The following is a 19,936-nucleotide window of genomic DNA, read 5'->3' on the forward strand; positions in this document are numbered from 1 at the left end:
TGGGACGGTGTAGAGGGAGCTTCACTCTGCATCTGACCCCGGGAGTGTGTGATGGGACGATGTGGAGGGAGTTTCACTCTGTGTCTGACCCCAGGAGGATGTGATGGGACAGTGTGGAGGGAGTTTCACTCTGTGTCTGACCCCGGGAGTGTGTGATGGGACGGTGTAGAGGGAGTTTCACTCTGTGTCTGACCCCGGGAGTGTGTGATGGGACGGTGTGGAGTCTCACACCGTGACTGATTGTTTTATTTTACCGTAACAAGTTTATTATAAATACTGCAACACTACATTACGTCTCTACAAGCTACAACAAAAACGAAACTTCAGCTGAACAGAACTATTCACACTCTGATCCTAGGTACTATTTTTTTCTTGCGGTGCCGAAGGTTCCAGAAACAGATTCCGCATGTACTCGTTCCTGTTATAGCTGGGCAGTGCCCTCGGCTACCTGCCTCCGTGATCCAAACGTAGCTAGTTTGGCCAGCCCCAGGACCAGGGTGAGCAAGACCCCATCCTCTCCGCACAGGGACACCAAATGTTCAGAGGCTAGGGGTAAATGCCACCAAAGGTGAGGAGCAGCCACTTCAGGTAGGTTAGAATGTGCTGTGTCCGGATATCCTCCAGGCATGTTATAATACACCAGCAGACAAGAATCAGCTTTATCATCACCGACATACTGTGTGTCATGAAATTTAATGTTTTGTGGCAGGGGTACAGTGCAAGACATTAAAAAAAAAACTATCAGTTACAAGAAAAGCTAGTGCAAAAGTGAGGTAGTGTTCCTGGACCATTCAAATGGCGGAGGCAAAGCAACTGTGAACACGACATCGTCCCGTCACACAGGATTCTGTAGCTGCTGGAAATCCAGAGTCTCACACACACACACACACACACACACACACACACACACACACACACACACACACACACACACACACACACACACACACACACACACACACACACGAGGCACTCAGGTCAGGCAGGGCCATAAACAGTCGATGTTTTGGGCCGAGACCCTTCATCAGGATCGATTCCTCTCCGTAGCTGCTTCCTGACCCCGCTGAGTTCCTCCAGCATTTTGTGCGGCCAAGAAGCTGTTCCTGAATCGTCGCGTGGGGGTCTCCAGCTCGTGTACCGCCTCCTCGATGGCGGTCATGAGAAAAGGTTCACTGTACACCGGTAGAAATGTGATAGACTCAATCTTCTCATGAAGTACAGCCACTGACGTGCCTTCTTTGTGACCGTATCTTTGCACTGGGCACACGATAGATCTTCTGCAATGCTGACACCCAGGAACTTGAAGCGACTGGGAAAACCACGTCGCCTTATAAACTCGTTACGGGGCTCCGCTCTGTGCAATGGCCTCCACCCCGGGTCTCCTGAAGTACAAGCGAATGGCCCTCACAAGCAGGAACCATCACGAGGGTGTGTGACTGTACAGGGCAGGTCTCTACAAGTAATCTGCATAACTTCTGGGAACTTTCATCCGCTAACGGTCAACACTGCTCAAGACTGCTTCAAGCAGACAACAGAGAGTTTGGTGGAGATAATTTTTAATTAGGTATCAAAGTATTCTATACAGCAATTGACTCGCAGTGGGTCCCCGAAGGGATTTATTTACAGGCGTTGCAGAGAGCGAGCGCCTTTGGAAGGCGTTCCAGTCATCCCAGCGATGGTTGGGGTTCCCCGTGCGTTCGGTTTCCAAGCACGCTGGTTTCTGACTTCTGGACAGCCCTTACCTCTCGTTATCTAAACCGTTCACAGTTTAATAAATAAAAATTAAAGGGGGTGGGGTGTCCCTTCCCCTGCAGTAGTCCGGGGGGGGGAGGGGAAGGGTCTAAACTTGCTAGGAGTTAATCAGGAACAGAGTGAGGCGACGGGTGATCGCTCCTCTGCGTTCACCCTCTCTCCAAGGCTCTGCTCCTGCAGAGTGAGTGTCTGACTTCGGAGGGGAGTGCAGGGCAACTTGTGAGGGTTGGGGGTGCGGAGCTCAGACTAGGTGATTAGCCCCTCCCTTCCAAACGCAGCCGTTGGCTCCCTACGGAGAAGGGGACTGAATCCTGGGTTGAGCGATCAATCCACTCGAGACTCGTTCTCCTGGAGTTTTCTCACCACACCGAGCCCCACTGATTTCTGGAAGACTATTCCATATTGCACATTTCCCGTAAAGAAGAAAAGGACTGGGGGTGGGGGGGGTCTCCAGGATTTAGCAGCAAGGCAGGGAGGGGGTGCTGTAAACAATGAAGAGACAGAGGATCCTTACCCTGGGGTGGGGTCAATAGTTGGAGAGCAGCATCTGGGGACCTCACCACCTCCCTCCCAATCCCGGCCTGTTCCAGCCCCAACAAAGCGGATTGGAACGTAGCTGGAAACTGGAGGATAACAGACATGTCTCTGGGGAAGGAGGACAGACGGGGAAGAGAGCTCACCCTTCCCCCTCGGCCATCGGAAGCGTGTTCACTCTGTATGTGCTTGGGGGTGGGGTGTAGTGCTGGGTTAGCACAGACGCACACCCATCCATTTCAAGAGGTGATAGAGTAGGGAGAGGCCGGCAATGGACACACGTCGGGTCGGAGACAAAGTGCGACTCTCCCCCCACCCCTCACCACGCCCACGTAACTCCTTATTTGCGGGGCTGGGGAGGAGGGGCTGTAGGGTGAACTTATCGCAATGGGTGCTGGTTTACTGCTTCACAGGGTGAAGGGGTGGGGCTGGGGAGGGGGGCACGGTAAGGGGGCAGAATCTCCATGACGACACGGCGTGGGGGGTGGGGAGGACACTGTAATGGGGTGGTCTCTGCAGGACGACGGTGTGAGGGTGGGGAGGAGGACACAGTGAAGGGGCGATTTGGGTGATCCAGCACTGTAGGCAGGATGTGGGTGGTGGGTGGGGGGGGGGCGGAGGAGAGAGGAATAATGGAGAGGTGAAGATACAAGCACAGTCTCTCCCAGGAAACAGGGTTTCTACACAGAGACACACACACACGATGGGGGAAGAGTGGACACACACAGGGCCAGGGAGGGGGACAGAGGGAGGGGAGAGTGTGAGAGAGGGAGGGGAGAGTGTGAGAGAGTGAGGGGGGGAGAAGAGAGAGACACACATACTAGGGCACAGAGGGAGGGAGAGAGACACACGTGAAGGAGGAAGGTGGGTTTTGGGGAGAGACAGACAGACACACAGGGGGAGAGGGAGAGGCGCACACACACACACACAGGGCACAGAGAGAGGAACACACACCTCCATCCTAGACCTTCCCTGTGAGCCCGGCTCACTCAAGACCTTCCTCTGTCTCCGGCGCCATCTCGGGACCCGGGAAACTCATTGCCCAGACGGGATTCTCCCACCATCCCAGCCGTGACTCAGGCTGTCACCTTCACGGTGGGGCAGGTGCGGGAGCGTCTTAGTGTTGGGGAGAGTGGCTACCCAGGGTCAAAGGTGAAAGATCTCATCCTCTGTGTCCTGCAGGCTGGTCACCCGGGTAGTCTTGGTGAGGCGGGCGGGTCCTAGGAGAGCTCGCTGGGACGTGGGCACCGGCCTGCACAGAACAGAGGGGGGGCTCCCGTCAAACCTGGGGGGAGAGGGAAAAGAGAAACAGTGTTAGCAACAGTCTCAGGGAAGGGGTGGGGTGCGTCGAGGGTCCAACCAAGAAAAGCAGCGTTAAATCCAGCTGTAGACCCACCTTTCTCACCTCCAAGAGTCAGCCGGAGGTGGGAGGAGGTACAGAGTGAAGCCTCCATCCCCAGCCCTGTTAACCAGTACTCCCCCTTCTATCCTGGTACTCCCCGCTTTGAGATGCCTGGGTTCTGAGCCCTGAAATTCCAGCCCGCAACCTCCCTCCCGCCCGCGACCACTGAGTGTCAGGTCCCCTATCTCAGTACCTCACAAGGTGTCCCAGGATTAAAGTGATCCCGTGAAATGCAGTGAGTAGACAGGAGCTATGTTAACGGAGTTCATTGTTGATCCTTACAATCAGAATGGGAGTGTTCCGCCAACAAATTCTTGCCTTCCCAACACACACCAGTTGTCACGGCAGCTGTGTGAATGAATCGGGATTAGTCACGGATTCATTGATTCCGTGCTTTGTTTAATGAGAGACCAATGTAAAAGTCATGCGTTTGGGTAACAGGATACAGAGAGGATCAATGGGGCTTTGTGTCAGGCACAATAGGAGAGTGTAGAGGGAGCTTCGCTCTGTGTCTGGCCCTGGAAGTGTGTGATGGAACGGTGTGGAGGGAGTTTCACTCTGTGTCTGACCCTGGGAGTGTGTGATGGGACGGTGTAGAGGGAGTTTCACTCTGTGTCTGACCCCGGGAGTGTGTGATGGGACGGTGTAGAGGGAGTTTCACTCTGTGTCTGACCCTGGGAGTGTGTGATGGGACAGTGTAGAGGGAGCTTCACTCTCTGTTTGACACTAGGAATGCGTGAATTTCCCAGTCCCGTGGACGGGGGTACTTGTGGTGTCTGACCCCCGGTGCTCCTGTCCCATTACTGTCCCACCCTGCACAACCTACTTGTCTCCGTCGTCCCTCAGGTTTTTCAGCGCGGCTGCTTTGGACTGCGTGATCTGGGCATCGATCCTCCTGAGGAACTCCGAGGCGGACATCTCTGGGGTAGGGCTGTCTTTCGGTCGCCCTGCAGGGCTGCCCTCCTGGGGGCTCTCCACCGTCACCCCGTTGTGTTCCTGCTTGCTGGCCACGGGGATCATCAGGACCTCTTTCAGGAAGATGGAGTCACTGGTATAGAGGCGATTTGCTCTCTTTATCTGCTCTGTCTACAATCAGAGAGGAGAAAGAGAGAACAGAACAGAGAGCAGACCTGTCAACCCCGTACCGTAGTGTGGCACAGTCGCAAAGCTGTGGGCATAACGCTTTACAGTACCAGCTGTAAGATCAGGGTTCAATTTCAGCAGCCGTTCTTAATGAGTTAGTACGTTGTACATCTCTTATTTGTACATTAAGTTCTCATTTAAATTCCTTGGCATTAACATATCAGATAATCTGTCCTGGGACCAGCAGGAATGCTCTATCACAAAGAAGGCACAACAGTGCCTCTAATTTTGCAGAAGTTTGTATAGACATGCCACCTAAAACTCTGACAAACTTCTGCAGATGCACAGTAGAGAGTATCCAGAGAGGCTGCACCTCAGCGTGGTATGGAAACATCAATGCCCAAGAATGGAAAAGTCTACAGAAAGTGGTTTGTACAGCCCAGCCCATCACAGGCAAAGCCCTCCCCACATCTGCAGTATAGTGGAAAACTCTGAGGCACAGGGTGAGTTTGTAAATCTGGCTGGAGCAAAGGATGTTAAGTATAGCAAGGGTGAAGCTTCACAGGAGGGGCATGGGAAGGATGGCAGCAAAGGGGTGCCAGGTGCGGGGATTGGCACAGGTGTAGAAACACCTAGCCCTGAGACACCAGGCAAGGTCGCTCAATTTCAAACAATTGGTTTATGATCATTACATGTCTCTCTGGTGCTTCCTGCTCCCATCCCTCTCCTTTCCCTTTTCCCAACCATGATTCCCCTCTTCCTGCCCCCTTCCCACTCTCAATCCACAAAAGACCCATATCAGAATCAGGTTCATCATCACTCACATATGTCATGAAATTTGTTTTTTGCAGCAGCAGTACAGTGCAATACATAAAATTACTACACTACTGTGAAAAGTCTTAGGCTCCCTAGTTACTCATACGTGGCCGAGACCTTTGCACAGTACTGTACAGTGAGCACTGCCACAAGACAGCAGAATCCATCACCAGGGACTCCAATCATTTGACCCATACTCTCTTCTCACTACTGCCATTGGACATAAAGTACAGGAGTCTCAAGTCCCACACCACCAGGTCCAGGAACAGTCATTACCCTTAATCATGTGTTCCCAACGTTTGTTAGGCCATGGACCCCTACCTTTAACCGAGGAGTCCAAGGACCCATAGGTAGAAAGCTGAGAAGCAAGACCTACCAGGTAGTAATTTCTGGATTGCTGCCTGTACCACGCGCAGTGAGGGTAGAAACACGATGATTGGCAGATTAATGCATGGCTGGGGGGGCAGGGGAGGCAGGACTTCAGGCTCTTGAATCATTGGGATCTCTTCTGGGGGAGGTATGACCTGTTCAAAAGAGATGGGCTGCACCTGAACCCGAGGGGGACCAATATTCTCGTGGGTAGGTTTGTTAGAGCTGTTGGGGAGAGTTTAAACTAATTTGGGAGAGGGGTGGGAGCTAGAGTGAAGGATAGGACAGATGGTTAAAAAAAAGCAAAGTTAGCACGGAAGGGCTGTCAGGAAGGGCAGGCAGATGATAGGACGTAATTGCAGCCAGCAGGTTGAGTACCAGTTCATCAGGGCTGCGGAATCAAGAAGGGTAGCAAATGCAGTACTCAAAGCGTTACATCTCAATGCACGGAGTATAAGAATTAAGGTGGATTATCTTGCAGCACTATCACAGGTTGTTGGGTATGACATTGTGGCCATCACTAAATCATGGCTGAAGGATGACTGTCATTGGGAGCTGAATGTCCAAGATCACACATTGTATTGGAGGGATAGAATGTGTATCGGAGGCAGAGGGGGAGGCGTGGCTCTGCTGGTAAAGAAATAGAAAGATGTGACATAGGATCAGAAGATGTTGAATCCTTGTGGGTTGAGTTGAGAAACTACACCCTGATGGCAGTTATATACAGGTCTCCCAACAGTAGCTGGGATCTGGACCACAGATTACACCATGAAATAGAAAAAGCGCAAAAGGGCAATGTTATAATAGTCATGGGAGATTCCAACATGGAGGTCAATTGGGAAAATTAGGTTGGAAATAGACCCCGAGAGAGAGATTGTTGATTGCCTATGAGATGTCTTTTTAGCGCAGTTTGTTGTTGAGCCTACTAGGGGAACAGCTATACTGGATTGGGTGTTATGTAATGAATTGGAGGCAATTAGGGAGCTTAAGGTAAAAGAACCCTTAGGAGATATTGATTACAATGTAACTTGAGCTCAACTTGAAATTTGATAGGGAGAAAGTAAAGCCTGACGTAGTAGTATTTCAGTGAAGTAAAGGAAATTATAGGGGTATCAGAGGAGTTGGCCAAGGTAAATGGGAAGGAGCTGCTGGCAGGGATGTCTGCAGAGCTGCAATGGCCTGAGTTTCTAGGAAAAATGAGGAAGATGCAGAATAGATGTATTCCAAAAACAAAGAAATGCTCAAATGGCAAAATAGTACAACTGTGGCTGACAAGGGAGATCAAAGCTAATGTAAAAGCAAAGGAGAGTGCAGATAACAAAGCAAAAATTAGCGGGAAGACAGAGGATTGGGAGGCTTTTAAAAACCTACAGAGAGCAACTAAAAGAATCATTAGTTGGGAAAAGATGAAATTTGAAAACGTTAGCAAATAATATCAAGGTGCATAGAAAAGTTTTTTTTAAGTATATAAAAAATAAAAGAAATGAGGGTGGATACAGGACCGCTAGAAAATGGGGCCAGAGAAATAACAACGGGGGTCAAGGAGATGGCAGATGAACTAAATGAGTATTTTGCATCAAACTTCACAGATGGACGACACTAGCAGTGTGCCAGATGTTGAAGGGTATGAGGGAAGAGAAGGGAGTGCAGTTACGATTACAAGGGAGAAGGTGCTGAAAAAAATGAATTGCACCCAAGGTTCTGAAAGAGGTAGCTGTAGAGATTGTGGAGACATTAGTAGTGATATTTCAAAAATCAATAGACTCCGGTATGGTGCCAGAGGACTGGAAAATTACAAATGTCTTTCCACTCTTTAAGAAAGGAGGAAGGCAGCAGAAAGGAAATTATAGACCAGTTAGCCTGACCTCAGTGGTTCGGAAGATGTTGGAGTCAATTGTTAAGGGTGAGGTGATGGAGTACTTGGTGACACAGGACAAGATAGTAAAAAGTCAACATGGTTTCAAGGAAAATCTTGCCTGACAAACCTGTTGGAATTCTTTGAGGAGATTACAAGTCGGATAGATACAGGGGATGCAAAGGATGTTGTATATTTGGACTTTCAGAAGGCCTTTGACAAGGTACCACACATGAGGCTGCTTACCAAGTTAAGAGGCCATGGTATTACAACAAAGTTACTGACATGATTAGAGTATTGGCTGATTGGTAGGAGGCAGCGAGAATAAAAGGATCTTTTTCTGGTTGGCGGCCAGTGACTAGCGGTGTTCCACAGGGGTTGGTGTTGGGACTGCTTTTTATGCTGTATGTAAATGATTTATTTGATGGAATAGATGGCTTTGTTGCCAAGTTTGCAGATGATACAAAGACTGGTGGAGGGACAGGTAGTGTTGAGGAAACAGTAAGGCTGCAGAAGGACTTAGACAGATTAGGAGAATGGGCAAGTGAGCAGCAAATGAAATACAATGTTGGAAAATGGATGGCCATGCACTTTGGTAGTAGAAATAAATGTGCAGACTATTTTCTAAACAGGGAGAAAATCCAAACATTTGAGATGCAAAGGGACTTGGGAGTCCTTGTGCAGAACACCCTAAAGGCTAATTTGCAGGTAGTCAGTGGTTAGGAAGGCAAATGCAATGTTAACATTCATTTCCACAGGTCTAGAACACAAGAGCAGGGATGTGATGCTGAGGCTTTAAGGCACTGGTGAGATCTCACCTTGAGTATCGTGAACAGTTTTGGGCTCATCTAAAAAAAAATGTGCTGGCATTGGAGAGGGTCCAGAGGAGGTTCACAAGGTTGATTCAGAGAATGAAAGGGTTATCATATGAGGAGCGTTTGATAGCTCTGGGAACTTGCTGGAATTTAGAAGGATGGGGTGGGGGGGGGATCTCATTGAAAGCTTTTGAATGTTGTAAGGCCTAGACAAAATAGATATGGAAAGGATGTTTCCCATGTGGGGCAGTCTAGGACAAGAGGGCACAGCCTCAGAATGGAGGGGTGTCCATTTTAAACAGGGATGCAGAGAAATTCCTTTCGCCAGAGGGTGGTGATTTTATGGAATTTATTACTACAGGCAGCTGTAGAGTCCAAGTTGTTGGGTGTATTTAAGGCAATGACTGATAGGTTCTTGATTGGTCATGGCATCAAAGGTTACAGAGAGAAGGTCGGGGAGCGGGACTGAGGAGGGGAAATAAGGATCAGTCATGAATGAAAGGCAGAGCAGACTCGATGGGCCAAACGGCCTAACTCTGCTCTTGTGTCTTACGGTCTTATGGACCGCAGGCTGGAAATTTCACTCAACAACGTGCAGACTCACTGTCAAACACTCGACATCTGGTGTTGTCAACACCACTATTGGTCTATTTTTAAATCACATAACCTGCCTTCTTTTGCTCAATGGTCGTTTGCCTGTCTTTGTTTTTCCACAATATTCTACTGAATTCCTTTTATCCTCTAAATGTCTGAAAGACAGCTGCTCTCAGGGTAGTACAGATACGCTAACATATACACACTTTAATAAGCCCTGTGACCTCCTGGCTTTCCTCTGGGTGTTCCGGTTTCCCGCTACGCTGCGAAGACGCACAGGTTAGTGAGCTGTGGGCATGCTATCCCGACGCCAAAAGCCTGCTGACACTTGCAGGCTGCCTCCCCTCCCCAGCACACCCTCCGAATACGTTGGTCAATGACGCATTTCACGGTATGTTTTGAGGTACGCGTGACAAGTAGAGCTCTTCTTTATCTTTTCAAGACTACCCCGCTCAAGCGTTTGACACATTAATCTTGTGCTGTTTATTGGAATGCTCTCCTCAAAGTCAAGTTTATTGTCATCAAGCTTATCTGCCAAATGGTCCTTCCTGCTCTCCTTGTTCTCCTTGTAGAGTCTGTTCATATGTTCACATTTAAGTTTGATTATTGATCTTTGCACATGTGACTGTTCTGCTGTTTGTAGACTGCTCATTGCTGTTTGCACTATTGTCTTGTAGATTGTTAGTTGCTATTGTGTTGTCCTGTGCTTTATGCTCGGCACCGAACCACGATCAGTTCTGGTACGTTTCACTTACTGGGCAATAAAGTGGCTCTGACTGAGGTAGTGGAGCGGTGAGCACAATGCTTTACAGTACAGGTGACCCAGGTTCAATTCCTGCCGCTGCCTCTCAGGAGTTTATACATCCTCCCATTAACTGTGTGGGTGTTCCAGCTTCCTCCCACCATCAAAGACCTACCGGCTGGTAGGTCAATTGGTCATTGTAAATTGTCCTCTTTGATTGGGCTCCGGTTAAATCAGGAGTTTCAGGGTGGCGTGGCGTGGCGTGAAGGGCCTGTTCCACACTGAATCTCAATAAATAAATAAATTCTGATCTACATGCGTGCAATGAAAAACTTACTTGCAGCAGCATCACAACAGAAAGGTAAAGTTATAAAGGGAAGGACTGAACACAAAAAAGCCATCTATTGTAGTGCAAATCACAGACACAAGAGATTCAGCAGCCACTGGAAATCCTGAGCAACACACACACAAAATGCTGGAGGAACTCAACAGGTCAGGAGGACCTGGTGAAGGGTCTTGGCCCAAAACATGGACTCTTCATTCCCTCTGTAGATACCGCTTGCCCCGCAGAGTTCCTCCAGCCCCGTCTACGGTGCCCACTGTTGTGCAGAATGTACAGTATTTACAAGAAAGAACACAGAACAAAAAGAAATGGTGCTTGGGGTTGTGCCGGTCGGTTCAGGGACCGAATGGTTGAAGGGAAGTAGCTGTTCCTGAACCTGGTGGTGTGGGGCTTCAGGCTTCTGTACCTCCTGCCCCGATGGGAGCTATGAGAAGAGGACTTTCATATGATGAAAGACTGGATCAACTAGGCTTATACTCGTTGGAATTTAGAAGATTGAGGGGGGATCTTATTGAAACATATAAAATCCTAAAGGGATTGGACAGGCTAGATGCAGGAAGATTGTTCCCAATGTTGGGGAAGTCAAGAACGAGGGGTCACAGTTTGAGGATAAAGGGGAAGCCTTTTAGGACCGAGATTAGGGAAAATCTTCTTCACACAGAGAGTGGTGAATCTGTGGAATTCTCTGCCACAGGAAACAGTTGAGGCCTGTTCATTGGCTATATTTAAGAGGGAGTTAGATATGGCCGTTGTGGCTAAAGGGATCAGGGGGTATGGAGAGAAGGCAAGTACAGGGTTCTGAGTTGGATGATCAGCCATGATCGTAATGGATGGCGGTGCAGGCTCGAAGGGCCGAATGGCCTACCCCTGCACCTATTTTCTATGTTTCTATGGCATGGCCCGGAGGGTGGGGATCTTTGATGATGGACGTTGCCTTCTTGAGATATAACTGATGGCGAGGAGGGCTGTGCCCAGGGCTCTCAATCCTAGGTGCTTGAATTTCCGCACCAGACCATGTTGCAGCTAGGGTTACCCCGTATGTACCAAGGCCCAGTGAAAAATTTCGTTATGCGTGCTATTCAGACAAACCATTCCATCACATCAGAGCATTGAAGTCCTACGAGAGAAAACAATGACAGAATGCAGAGTAAAGCGTCACAGTTACAGACAGAGTGCAGTGCAGACAGTAAGGTGCAGGGGGCAAAACAAGGTCGATCACGAGACCGAGTTAATCTTTTAGTACAACCCACCCCACAATCAGTAGTGTCTACAGGTGTTACCACCTCAGGAAGGCAACATCCATTACAATCCACTGTGTTTTTGTTGTAGACTGTATAAATTGTGTTCAAATCACTTTTCTCTTGTAAATATCCACGTCCCTGACCTGGTGTGCCTGTGATGCAGTGTCCCGACGCTTGTGACCATACTAAAGTAACCGTGAAACAAGGTCATCATTGAAATCGTTGTGATGAGGGGGCGTAGAGTGAGCCCTTTTGCCAGGGGAGTCTGGAACTAGACAAGAGGAGCCAGGTTTTCCACCCAGAGGAATGTCAGTATGGAAACAAGCTGCCAGAGGAGGTACAATTTGTTTAAAAGGCGTATGGAGGGGCAAAGTGCAGAGGGATATCAAAGTTCAAAATACACTTATTAGCAAAGTATGTTTATGTTACTATATTTACCTTGAGATTCATGTTGTAGGCATTTACAAGAACAGGACAGTCTGGGATTTTATGAAAAAACTACACAATACATACACAAATACCGACAGCGATGTGCAAAAGGTGGCAAACTGTGCAAATGGAAAAAAAAATCGCACCGAGAACACCAGTTGCAAAGAGTCCTTGAAAGTGAGTCCGTAGTTTGAGGATTCAGTTCTGGACGTTATCAGGAGCCCGATAGTTGTTATTGTTCCTGAACCTGGTGGTGTGGGATCTAATCCTACCCGATTGACATCAGTTTTGTCACATGTACATCCAAACGTACCGTAAAATGTGTCGTCCGAGGACTTGCTGGGGGTCAGCCCCCAAGTGTGGCCAAGCTGTCAGCGGCAACGCAGCATGCCCACAACTCATTAACCCTCAAGTCTTCGGAATGTTGGAGGAAACTGAAACACCCAGAGGAAACCTCCACCATCACAGACAACAGGATCTGACACTGTAAAGCAATGTTTCCCAACCCTTTTTAGCCCAATGCCCCCCCTAAAGCACCTTCGTACTTGCCAAAGCCCCTCTTAGGCACAATATACTTTCCGTATAAATCACATCAATCAGACTAACATGAGGAAAATGATTCTGCTTTAAATTTTTATTTGTCTCTAAACCTAGCTTACATAGTACCTGTGCACTGTACAGCAGTTTCAATATCAACGTGATCCTTGAACTTGATGGTTTTTAGCAACAGATGAAATATCTGGTTCAAGTTGTGACAACAAAAACCTCAAGTCCCCACCTGTAACAATGTCCAAGCAGTTTCTGTTTGTTTGTGAGGATGTGGGTTCACTGCACTGAAGCCTCTCTCAACAAGGAAGAGGATGGAAATGCAATGAAGAGCAGTTTGGCTCTTCCCCAAAGACCAGGAAACTTTGTGAGACAGTCTAGCCACATACCACAAAAGCCAACATTTTTGAAAAGCATTCTTGCTGCTTCATCATTCTGAATTTCAATAATTTCTTCTTGCAATCTCTCTTCCTGTTCTTCTACCTTGCAAAGAAATGGGTTAATTACCCAGTCCAAAATTTCTAGATTGTTCAATTCCTTGAATTGATCTTGAAAATCCTTTTTCAGTGACCGAAGGTGTAAGGAGTACTCATGCAAATCACCATCTGTGAAAGGGAGTGCCATACTTTCCATGCAGGGAAAATGTAAGAACATTCTCCTCCCAGTGTTTTGCTTATATATTTCCAATTTTTTGGATAAAAGTAAACACTGCACTTTTTGCTTGGATTAAATTGAAATTCGCACCCTGCAGTCTTATATTTAGAATGCTCATTTTCTCATACAGATTAGCTAGGTTTGCCACATCTCCACGCAGAAGTTCAATCTTGTTTCCCAAGCTCTTGTCAAATTTGAGCAAAAATTCAACCACAGTGTCAAAAAGATCAAAGAAATGTATTAAGCAGCAGCCTTTTGGCAGCCAACACACTTCAGTCTGAAGAAGCAAGTGTTCAAACTCTTCATCATTACCTTGGCGTAAATGACGGAATATTTTGCAACTTAATGGATGAGCTTTAATTTTGTTGATAGCAGACATTACAAGAGTCGTGCTTGAAAAACAGTCACTGGCTGAGGTTTTTGGCTGTGAGATGCCAACGATGAATTACCCAATGGATTGCAAACAGACTTGGAATTACTTTTTTCATAAATACCACTAAACCAGCATGACAACCTGTCATATATAGTGCTCCATCTGTTGTACAAGAAATCATAGAAACATAGAAACATAGAAAATAGGTGCAGGAGTAGGCCATTTGGCCCTTCGAGCCTGCACCGCCATTTATTATGATCATGGCTGATCATCCAACTCAGAACCCCGCCCCAGCCTTCCCTCCATACCCCCTGACCCCTGTAGCCACAAGGGCCATATCTAACTCCCTCTTAAATATAGCCAATGAACTGGCCTCAACTGTTTCCTGTGGCAGAGAATTCCACAGATTCACCACTCTCTGTGTGAAGAAGTTTTTCCTAATCTCAGTCCTAAAAGGCTTCCCCCTTTATCCTCAAACTGTGGCCCCTCGTTCTGGACTTCCCCAACATCGGGAACAATCTTCCTGCATCTAGCCTGTCCAATCCCTTTAGGATTTTATACGTTTCAATCAGATCCCCCCTCAATCTTCTAAATTCCAACGAGTACAAGCCCAGTTCATCCAGTCTTTCTTCATATGAAAGTCCTGCCATCCCAGGAATCAATCTGGTGAACCTTCTTTGTACTCCCTCTATGGCAAGGATGTCTTTCCTCAGATTAGGGGACCAAAACTGCACACAATACTCCAGGTGTGGTCTCACCAAGGCCTTGTACAACTGCAGTAGTACCTCCCTGCTCCTGTACTTGAATCCTCTCGCTATAAATGCCAGCATACCATTCGTCTTTTTCACCGCCTGCTGTACCTGCATGCCCACTTTCAATGACTGGTGTATAATAACACCCAGGTCTCGTTGCACCTCCCCTTTTCCTAATTTGGAATTGATACTATCCCTAATTTCTCTTGTCAGCCACGGGTGCACTACCTTCCTTGATTTATTCTTTTGCCAAACTGGGATGAACAATTGTTGTAGTTCATCCATGCAACGTTTAAATGCTTGCCATTGCATATCCACCGTCAATCCTTTAAGTGTCATTTGCCAGTCTATCTTAGCTAATTCACGTCTCATACCTTCAAAGTTACCCCTCTTTAAGTTCAGAACCTTTGTTTCTGAATTAACTATCTTACTCTCCATCTTAATGAAGAATTCCACCATATTACGGTCACTCTTACCCAAGGGGCCTCTCACGACAAGATTGCTAATTAACCCTTCCTCATTGCTCAAAACCCAGTCCAGAATAGCCTGCTCTCTAGTTGGTTCCTCGACATGTTGGTTCAAAAAACTATCCCGCATACATTCCAAGAAATCTTCTTCCTCAGCACCTTTACCAATTTGGTTCACCCAATCTACATGTAGATTGAAGTCACCCATTATAACTGCTGTTCCTTTATTGCACACATTTCTAATTTCCTGTTTAATACCATCTCCGACCTCACTACTACTGTTAGGTGGCCTGTACACAACTTCCACCAGCGTCTTCTGCCCCTTAGTGTTATGCAGCTCTACCCATATCGATTCCACATCTTCCCGGCTTATGTCCTTCCTTTCTATTGCGTTAATCTCTTCTTTAACCAGCAACGCCACCCCACCTCCCCTTCCTTCATGTCTATCCCTCCTGAATATTGAATATCCCTGAAGGTTGAGCTCCCATCCTTGGTCACCCTGGAGCCATGTCTCTGTGATCCCAACTATATCATATTCATTAATAACAATCTGCACTTTCAATTCATCCACCTTATTACGAATGCTCCTTGCATTGACACATAAAGCCTTCAGGCGCTCTTTTACAACTCTCTTAGCCCTTGTACAATTATGTTGAAAAGTGGCCCTTTTTAATGCTTGCCCTGGATTTGTCGGCCTGCCACTTTTACTTTTCTCCTTTGTACTTTTTGCTTCTATGCTCACTTTACACCCCTCTGTCTCTCTGCACTGGTTCCCATCCCTCTGTTGTGAACTAACCTCCTCACGCCTAGCCTCTTTAATTTGATTCCCACCCCCCAACCATTCTAGTTTAAAGTCACCTCAGTAGCCCTCGCTAATCTCCCTGCCAGGATATTGGTCCCCCTAGGATTCAAGTGTAACCCGTCCTTTTTGTACAGGTCACGCCTGCGACAAAAGAGGTCCCAATGACCCAAAAACTTGAATCCCTGCCCCCTGTTCCAATCCCTCAGCCACGCATTTACCCTCCACCTCATCGCATTCCTACTCTCACTGTCGCGTGGCACAGGCAGTAATCCCGAGATTACTACCTTTGCGGTCCTTTTTCTCAACTCCCTTCCTAGCTCCCTATATTCTCCTTTCAGGACCTCATCCCTTTTCCTACCTATGTCATTGGTACCTATATGTACCACGACCTCTGGCTCCTCACCCTCCCACTTCAGGATATCTTGAACACGATCAGAAATATCCCGGACCCTGGCACCGGGGAGGCAAACTACCATCCGGGTCTCTGGACTGCGTCCACAGAATCGCCTATCTGACCCCCTTACTATCGAGTCCCCTATCACAACTGCCCTCCTCTTCCTTGCCCTACCCTTCTGAGCTACAGGGCCAGACTCTGTGCCGGAGGCAGGGCCACTGTCGCTTCCCCCGGGTAAGCTGTCCCCCCCAACAGTACTCAAACAGGAGTACCTAAGGGGCACAGCCACCAGGGTACTCCCTATTACCTGACTCTTCCCCTTCCCCCTCCTAACCGTGACCCACTTGTCTGCCTCCTGTGGCCCCGGTGTGACCACCTGCCTGCAACTCCTCTCTATCACCTCCTCACTCTCCCTGACCAGACGAAGGTCATCGAGCTGCAGCTCCAGTTCCGTAACGCGGTCCCTTAGGAGCTGCATCTCAATGCACTTGGTGCACATGTAGAGGGCCTCCCACATCCGACAACGAGAACAGCAAACTGCCCTCACACTCATACTGCTCCTCTCCTCAAATAACAACAGAAAATGAATGTCAAACCTTCCTCGCCTCGCCCGCTTCCGCCTATCATGTCCCTAATCGGAATACTTTTATCCTCAGTATACAATTTGAGCTAGTTGCAGATTGATTCTTCATGGATATTTGTTTTTAACTTTTTATAATAGAAAATCTCTTCATAAACTTTTCCATTTTTGAGAAATCATACAAACATCATTAGCACGGCCTCGTTGTCTCGCACAGTTGACTCATCCAGTTTTTTGTAGCTCTGTGCATAGTTGATACTAAATGTCTTAACTAATTTCATCAATACGAGCTACAGTGTTATTACTCAGAGGAATTGATTTTAAAATACTGGTATACATTTTGAGAACAGTGGTGAGCACTTCTGACACAGCAGGCGTTATTAATCTTTCACCAATTGTATGAGATTGTCCACACTTTGCTATCATTTGATTAATTGAACAAATGATACAATTGGTTCCAAATTGTATCATTTCTTAATGCATGCATTACTAAATGACAATAAAAGAGGACTACGTGTCCTCATAATCTAATCTAATCATTTTGGAAATGTTATAAGAAGCAATGAGATCACTCAGGATCATTTTTAGCTTTCTTGGCAAATGACTCGAGTGTGCAGCACTTTACAAAAGCTTCTTTCATCGTCTGGAAGTGAGTAGTACCCTAAGTAGCCTTTTCAAGGTGACTTCTACAGAAGTGTTCCTGCAATCTTGATGGTTCAAGTTTCATTAGACGACAATATTACAAATAAGATACACAGGGCCTCATTGATCTGACGGGAACAGAATAAAACCGTACAAAACATTGCAACGATGCACTATCTGTAGTTTCTGTTCCTTAGCAGGATTAGAGTTCAAAGCTTCACTGCCTTCAGACTCACAGGATTCACGCATTACACATTTATCCATCATTTAAAATAAACTGAAAGATGAACACAAACTGGGAATGCCTATTGGATGATGACAATAGCAGCGAGTTGGCACAGTTGATCGGGTCTCGAGCCTCGAGTTAGGGTGCCACTTTCTGGCCAGCCAAGAGTCTTGAATAGTCTCCATTTCTATTTCTGCTAACGCCCCCTTAGGACATGTAACCACCCCCACTGGGAATCACTGCTGCAAAGCATTCCTCTAGTCCCCACAACACCGTGTCAAAGCCTGGAAGCAAGTATCAACAGCCTCCAGGACATTGACAAGGCCCCCAGTACGAGTCTTGACCTCACCAAATACATCGTGATGATCCTGCACCTCATTGTTTACCTGCACTGCACTTTCTCTGTAACTGTAACACTTTATTCTGCATTCTGTTACTGATTTACCTCGTTCTACCTCCACGCACAGTGTAATGATGAATTGATCTGTATTAACAAATATTTAAGTAAATTTATTAACAAAATACATTTATGTCACAATAAGCAACCCTGAGATTCATTTTCCTGGGGGCATACTCAGTAAATCAGTAATAGAATAATCACCGTAATAGAATCAATGAAAGACTGCACCAACATGGTTGCTCAGTCAGTGTGCAAACGACAACAGACTGTGCAAATGTAAAAATAAAGAAATAGTAATAAATAAATAAGCAATAAATATTGAGAAGATGAGATGAAGAGTCCTTGAAAGTGACTCCATCGGTTGTAGGAACAATTACAGTGACGGGGCAAGTGAAATTATCTCTTTTGGTTCAGGCGTCTGATGACTGAGGGGTTACGCAAACACGAGGAATTCTGCAGATGCTGGAAATTCAAGCAACATACATCAAAGTTGCTGGTGAACGCAGCGAGCCAGGCAGCATCTATACGAAGAGGTACAGTCGACGTTTCGGGCCGAGGCCCTTCGTCCTGACCAGCAGCCAGAAGACAGCATGTCCTGGGTGGTGGGGGTCCCTGATAATGGATGCTGCTCTCCTGCCCCATTGTTGCAGACCATTGAAAAGGGTCCCTGGTGCAAAATGGAGTCCTGACCTCACCATATCCTTCATTATGGTGTTGCACCTTTTGGCATTTCACCCCTTACTAATAACAATTTGTTTTATTACTCTTCCTCTGAAGAGGATAACCTCACCCTGTCCTCTCACATTACACTCCATCTTGAAAACCGAGAGTCAGCAGCGCTACATCGAGCCCACTACACACTCCCCTGACCCAGTGTCCCTGCCATGACCCCACTGCACGCCCCTCTCACCCCAGTGTAGCTGCGTGGACCCCCGTGATTGCCTCCTCGTCCAGTGTCTCTGCATTGTCACCAGTGCACGCTCTGTATCGAGTTCACTGCACTGAAACCAGCATACGTCCCCTTCACTCAGTGATGCTGCATTGACCCCAGTGCACACCCCCGACCCAGTGTCGCTGTGGTGAACCCACGATACACGCCCCTGACCCAGTGTCACTGTGTTGACCCCAGTGCACACCCCCTGACCCAGTGTCGCTGTGTTGACCCCAGTACACACCCCCGACCCAGTGTTGCTGTGTTGACCCCAGTGCACACCCCCGACCCAGTATTGCTGTGTTAACCCCAGTGCACACCCCCCGACCCAGTGTCACTGTGTTGACCCCACGACACACACCCCTGACCCAGTGTTGCTGTGTTGACCCCAGTGCACACACCCCTAACCCAGTGTCGCTGTGTTGACCCCACGACACACACCCCTGACCCAGTGTCGCTGTGTTGACCCCACGACACACACCCGACCCAGTGTCGCTGTGTTGACCCCAGTGCACACACCCCGACCCAGTGTCGCTGTGTTGACCCCAGTGCACACACCCCGACCCAGTGTCGCTGTGTTGACCCCAGTGCACACACCCCGACCCAGTGTCGCTGTGTTGACCCCAGTGCACACACCCCGACCCAGTGTCGCTGTGTTGACCCCAGTGCACACACCCCGACCCAGTGTCGCTGTGTTGACCCCAGTGCACACACCCCTGGCCCAGTGTCGCTGCATTAATCCCAGTGTCGCTGCTCCAATGCCCCGTACTCACAGTCACTCCGTATCGTAGCGCCAGCCCCTGCAGGGTATCGCCAGGCTGCAGCCGGTGCTCCAGGTGCCGGCCGCAGGCGGGCGAGCCGGGGCGCCGGGCAGTGCTGCCGTACGAGCGGGTACGGCCAGCCACTGAAGCCCGCAGCGCCCCGCACTCGTTCGCCGCGGAAGAGCCACCGCCGCCGCCGCCAGTCGCCATCAACAGCCGCAGCTCTCTGGACCGGACGGGGCGGAGGGGTGGGCGCTGCCAGGCACGTTGAGGGTTGTAGTTTAAATGCTCCGTCACCACATCCGCTTCCGGCGCCAGCCGCACAACCTGGGACTACAACTCCCGGCAGATTCCGGGGCTCCCTGAGCTTCAGGAGATTCGGCGCCATTTTGAAAAGAGAGGTTTATGATCGACTTTAACTGTTCATTTTTTT

The 19,936-nt window shown here is 48.2% G+C and overlaps 1 protein-coding gene across 1 annotated transcript; it reads right to left on the reverse strand.

Moving 5' to 3' along the window:
- Positions 1-149: 149 nt before the first annotated feature.
- Positions 150-19,792, reverse strand: lysmd1 (LysM, putative peptidoglycan-binding, domain containing 1). The gene is made up of 3 exons (XM_063041919.1): positions 19,516-19,792; positions 4,515-4,774; positions 150-3,571 (listed from the first exon to the last, which is right to left on the reverse strand). Exons 1-3 carry the CDS (start codon positions 19,711-19,713, stop codon positions 3,433-3,435), a joined length of 597 nt encoding a protein of 198 aa, XP_062897989.1. The 5' UTR covers positions 19,714-19,792; the 3' UTR covers positions 150-3,432.
- Between the last annotated feature and the right edge of the window lie 144 nt (positions 19,793-19,936).

The sequence above is a fragment of the Mobula hypostoma genome, chromosome 2 (assembly GCF_963921235.1).
Source record: "Mobula hypostoma chromosome 2, sMobHyp1.1, whole genome shotgun sequence".
NCBI lineage: Eukaryota > Metazoa > Chordata > Chondrichthyes > Myliobatiformes > Myliobatidae > Mobula > Mobula hypostoma.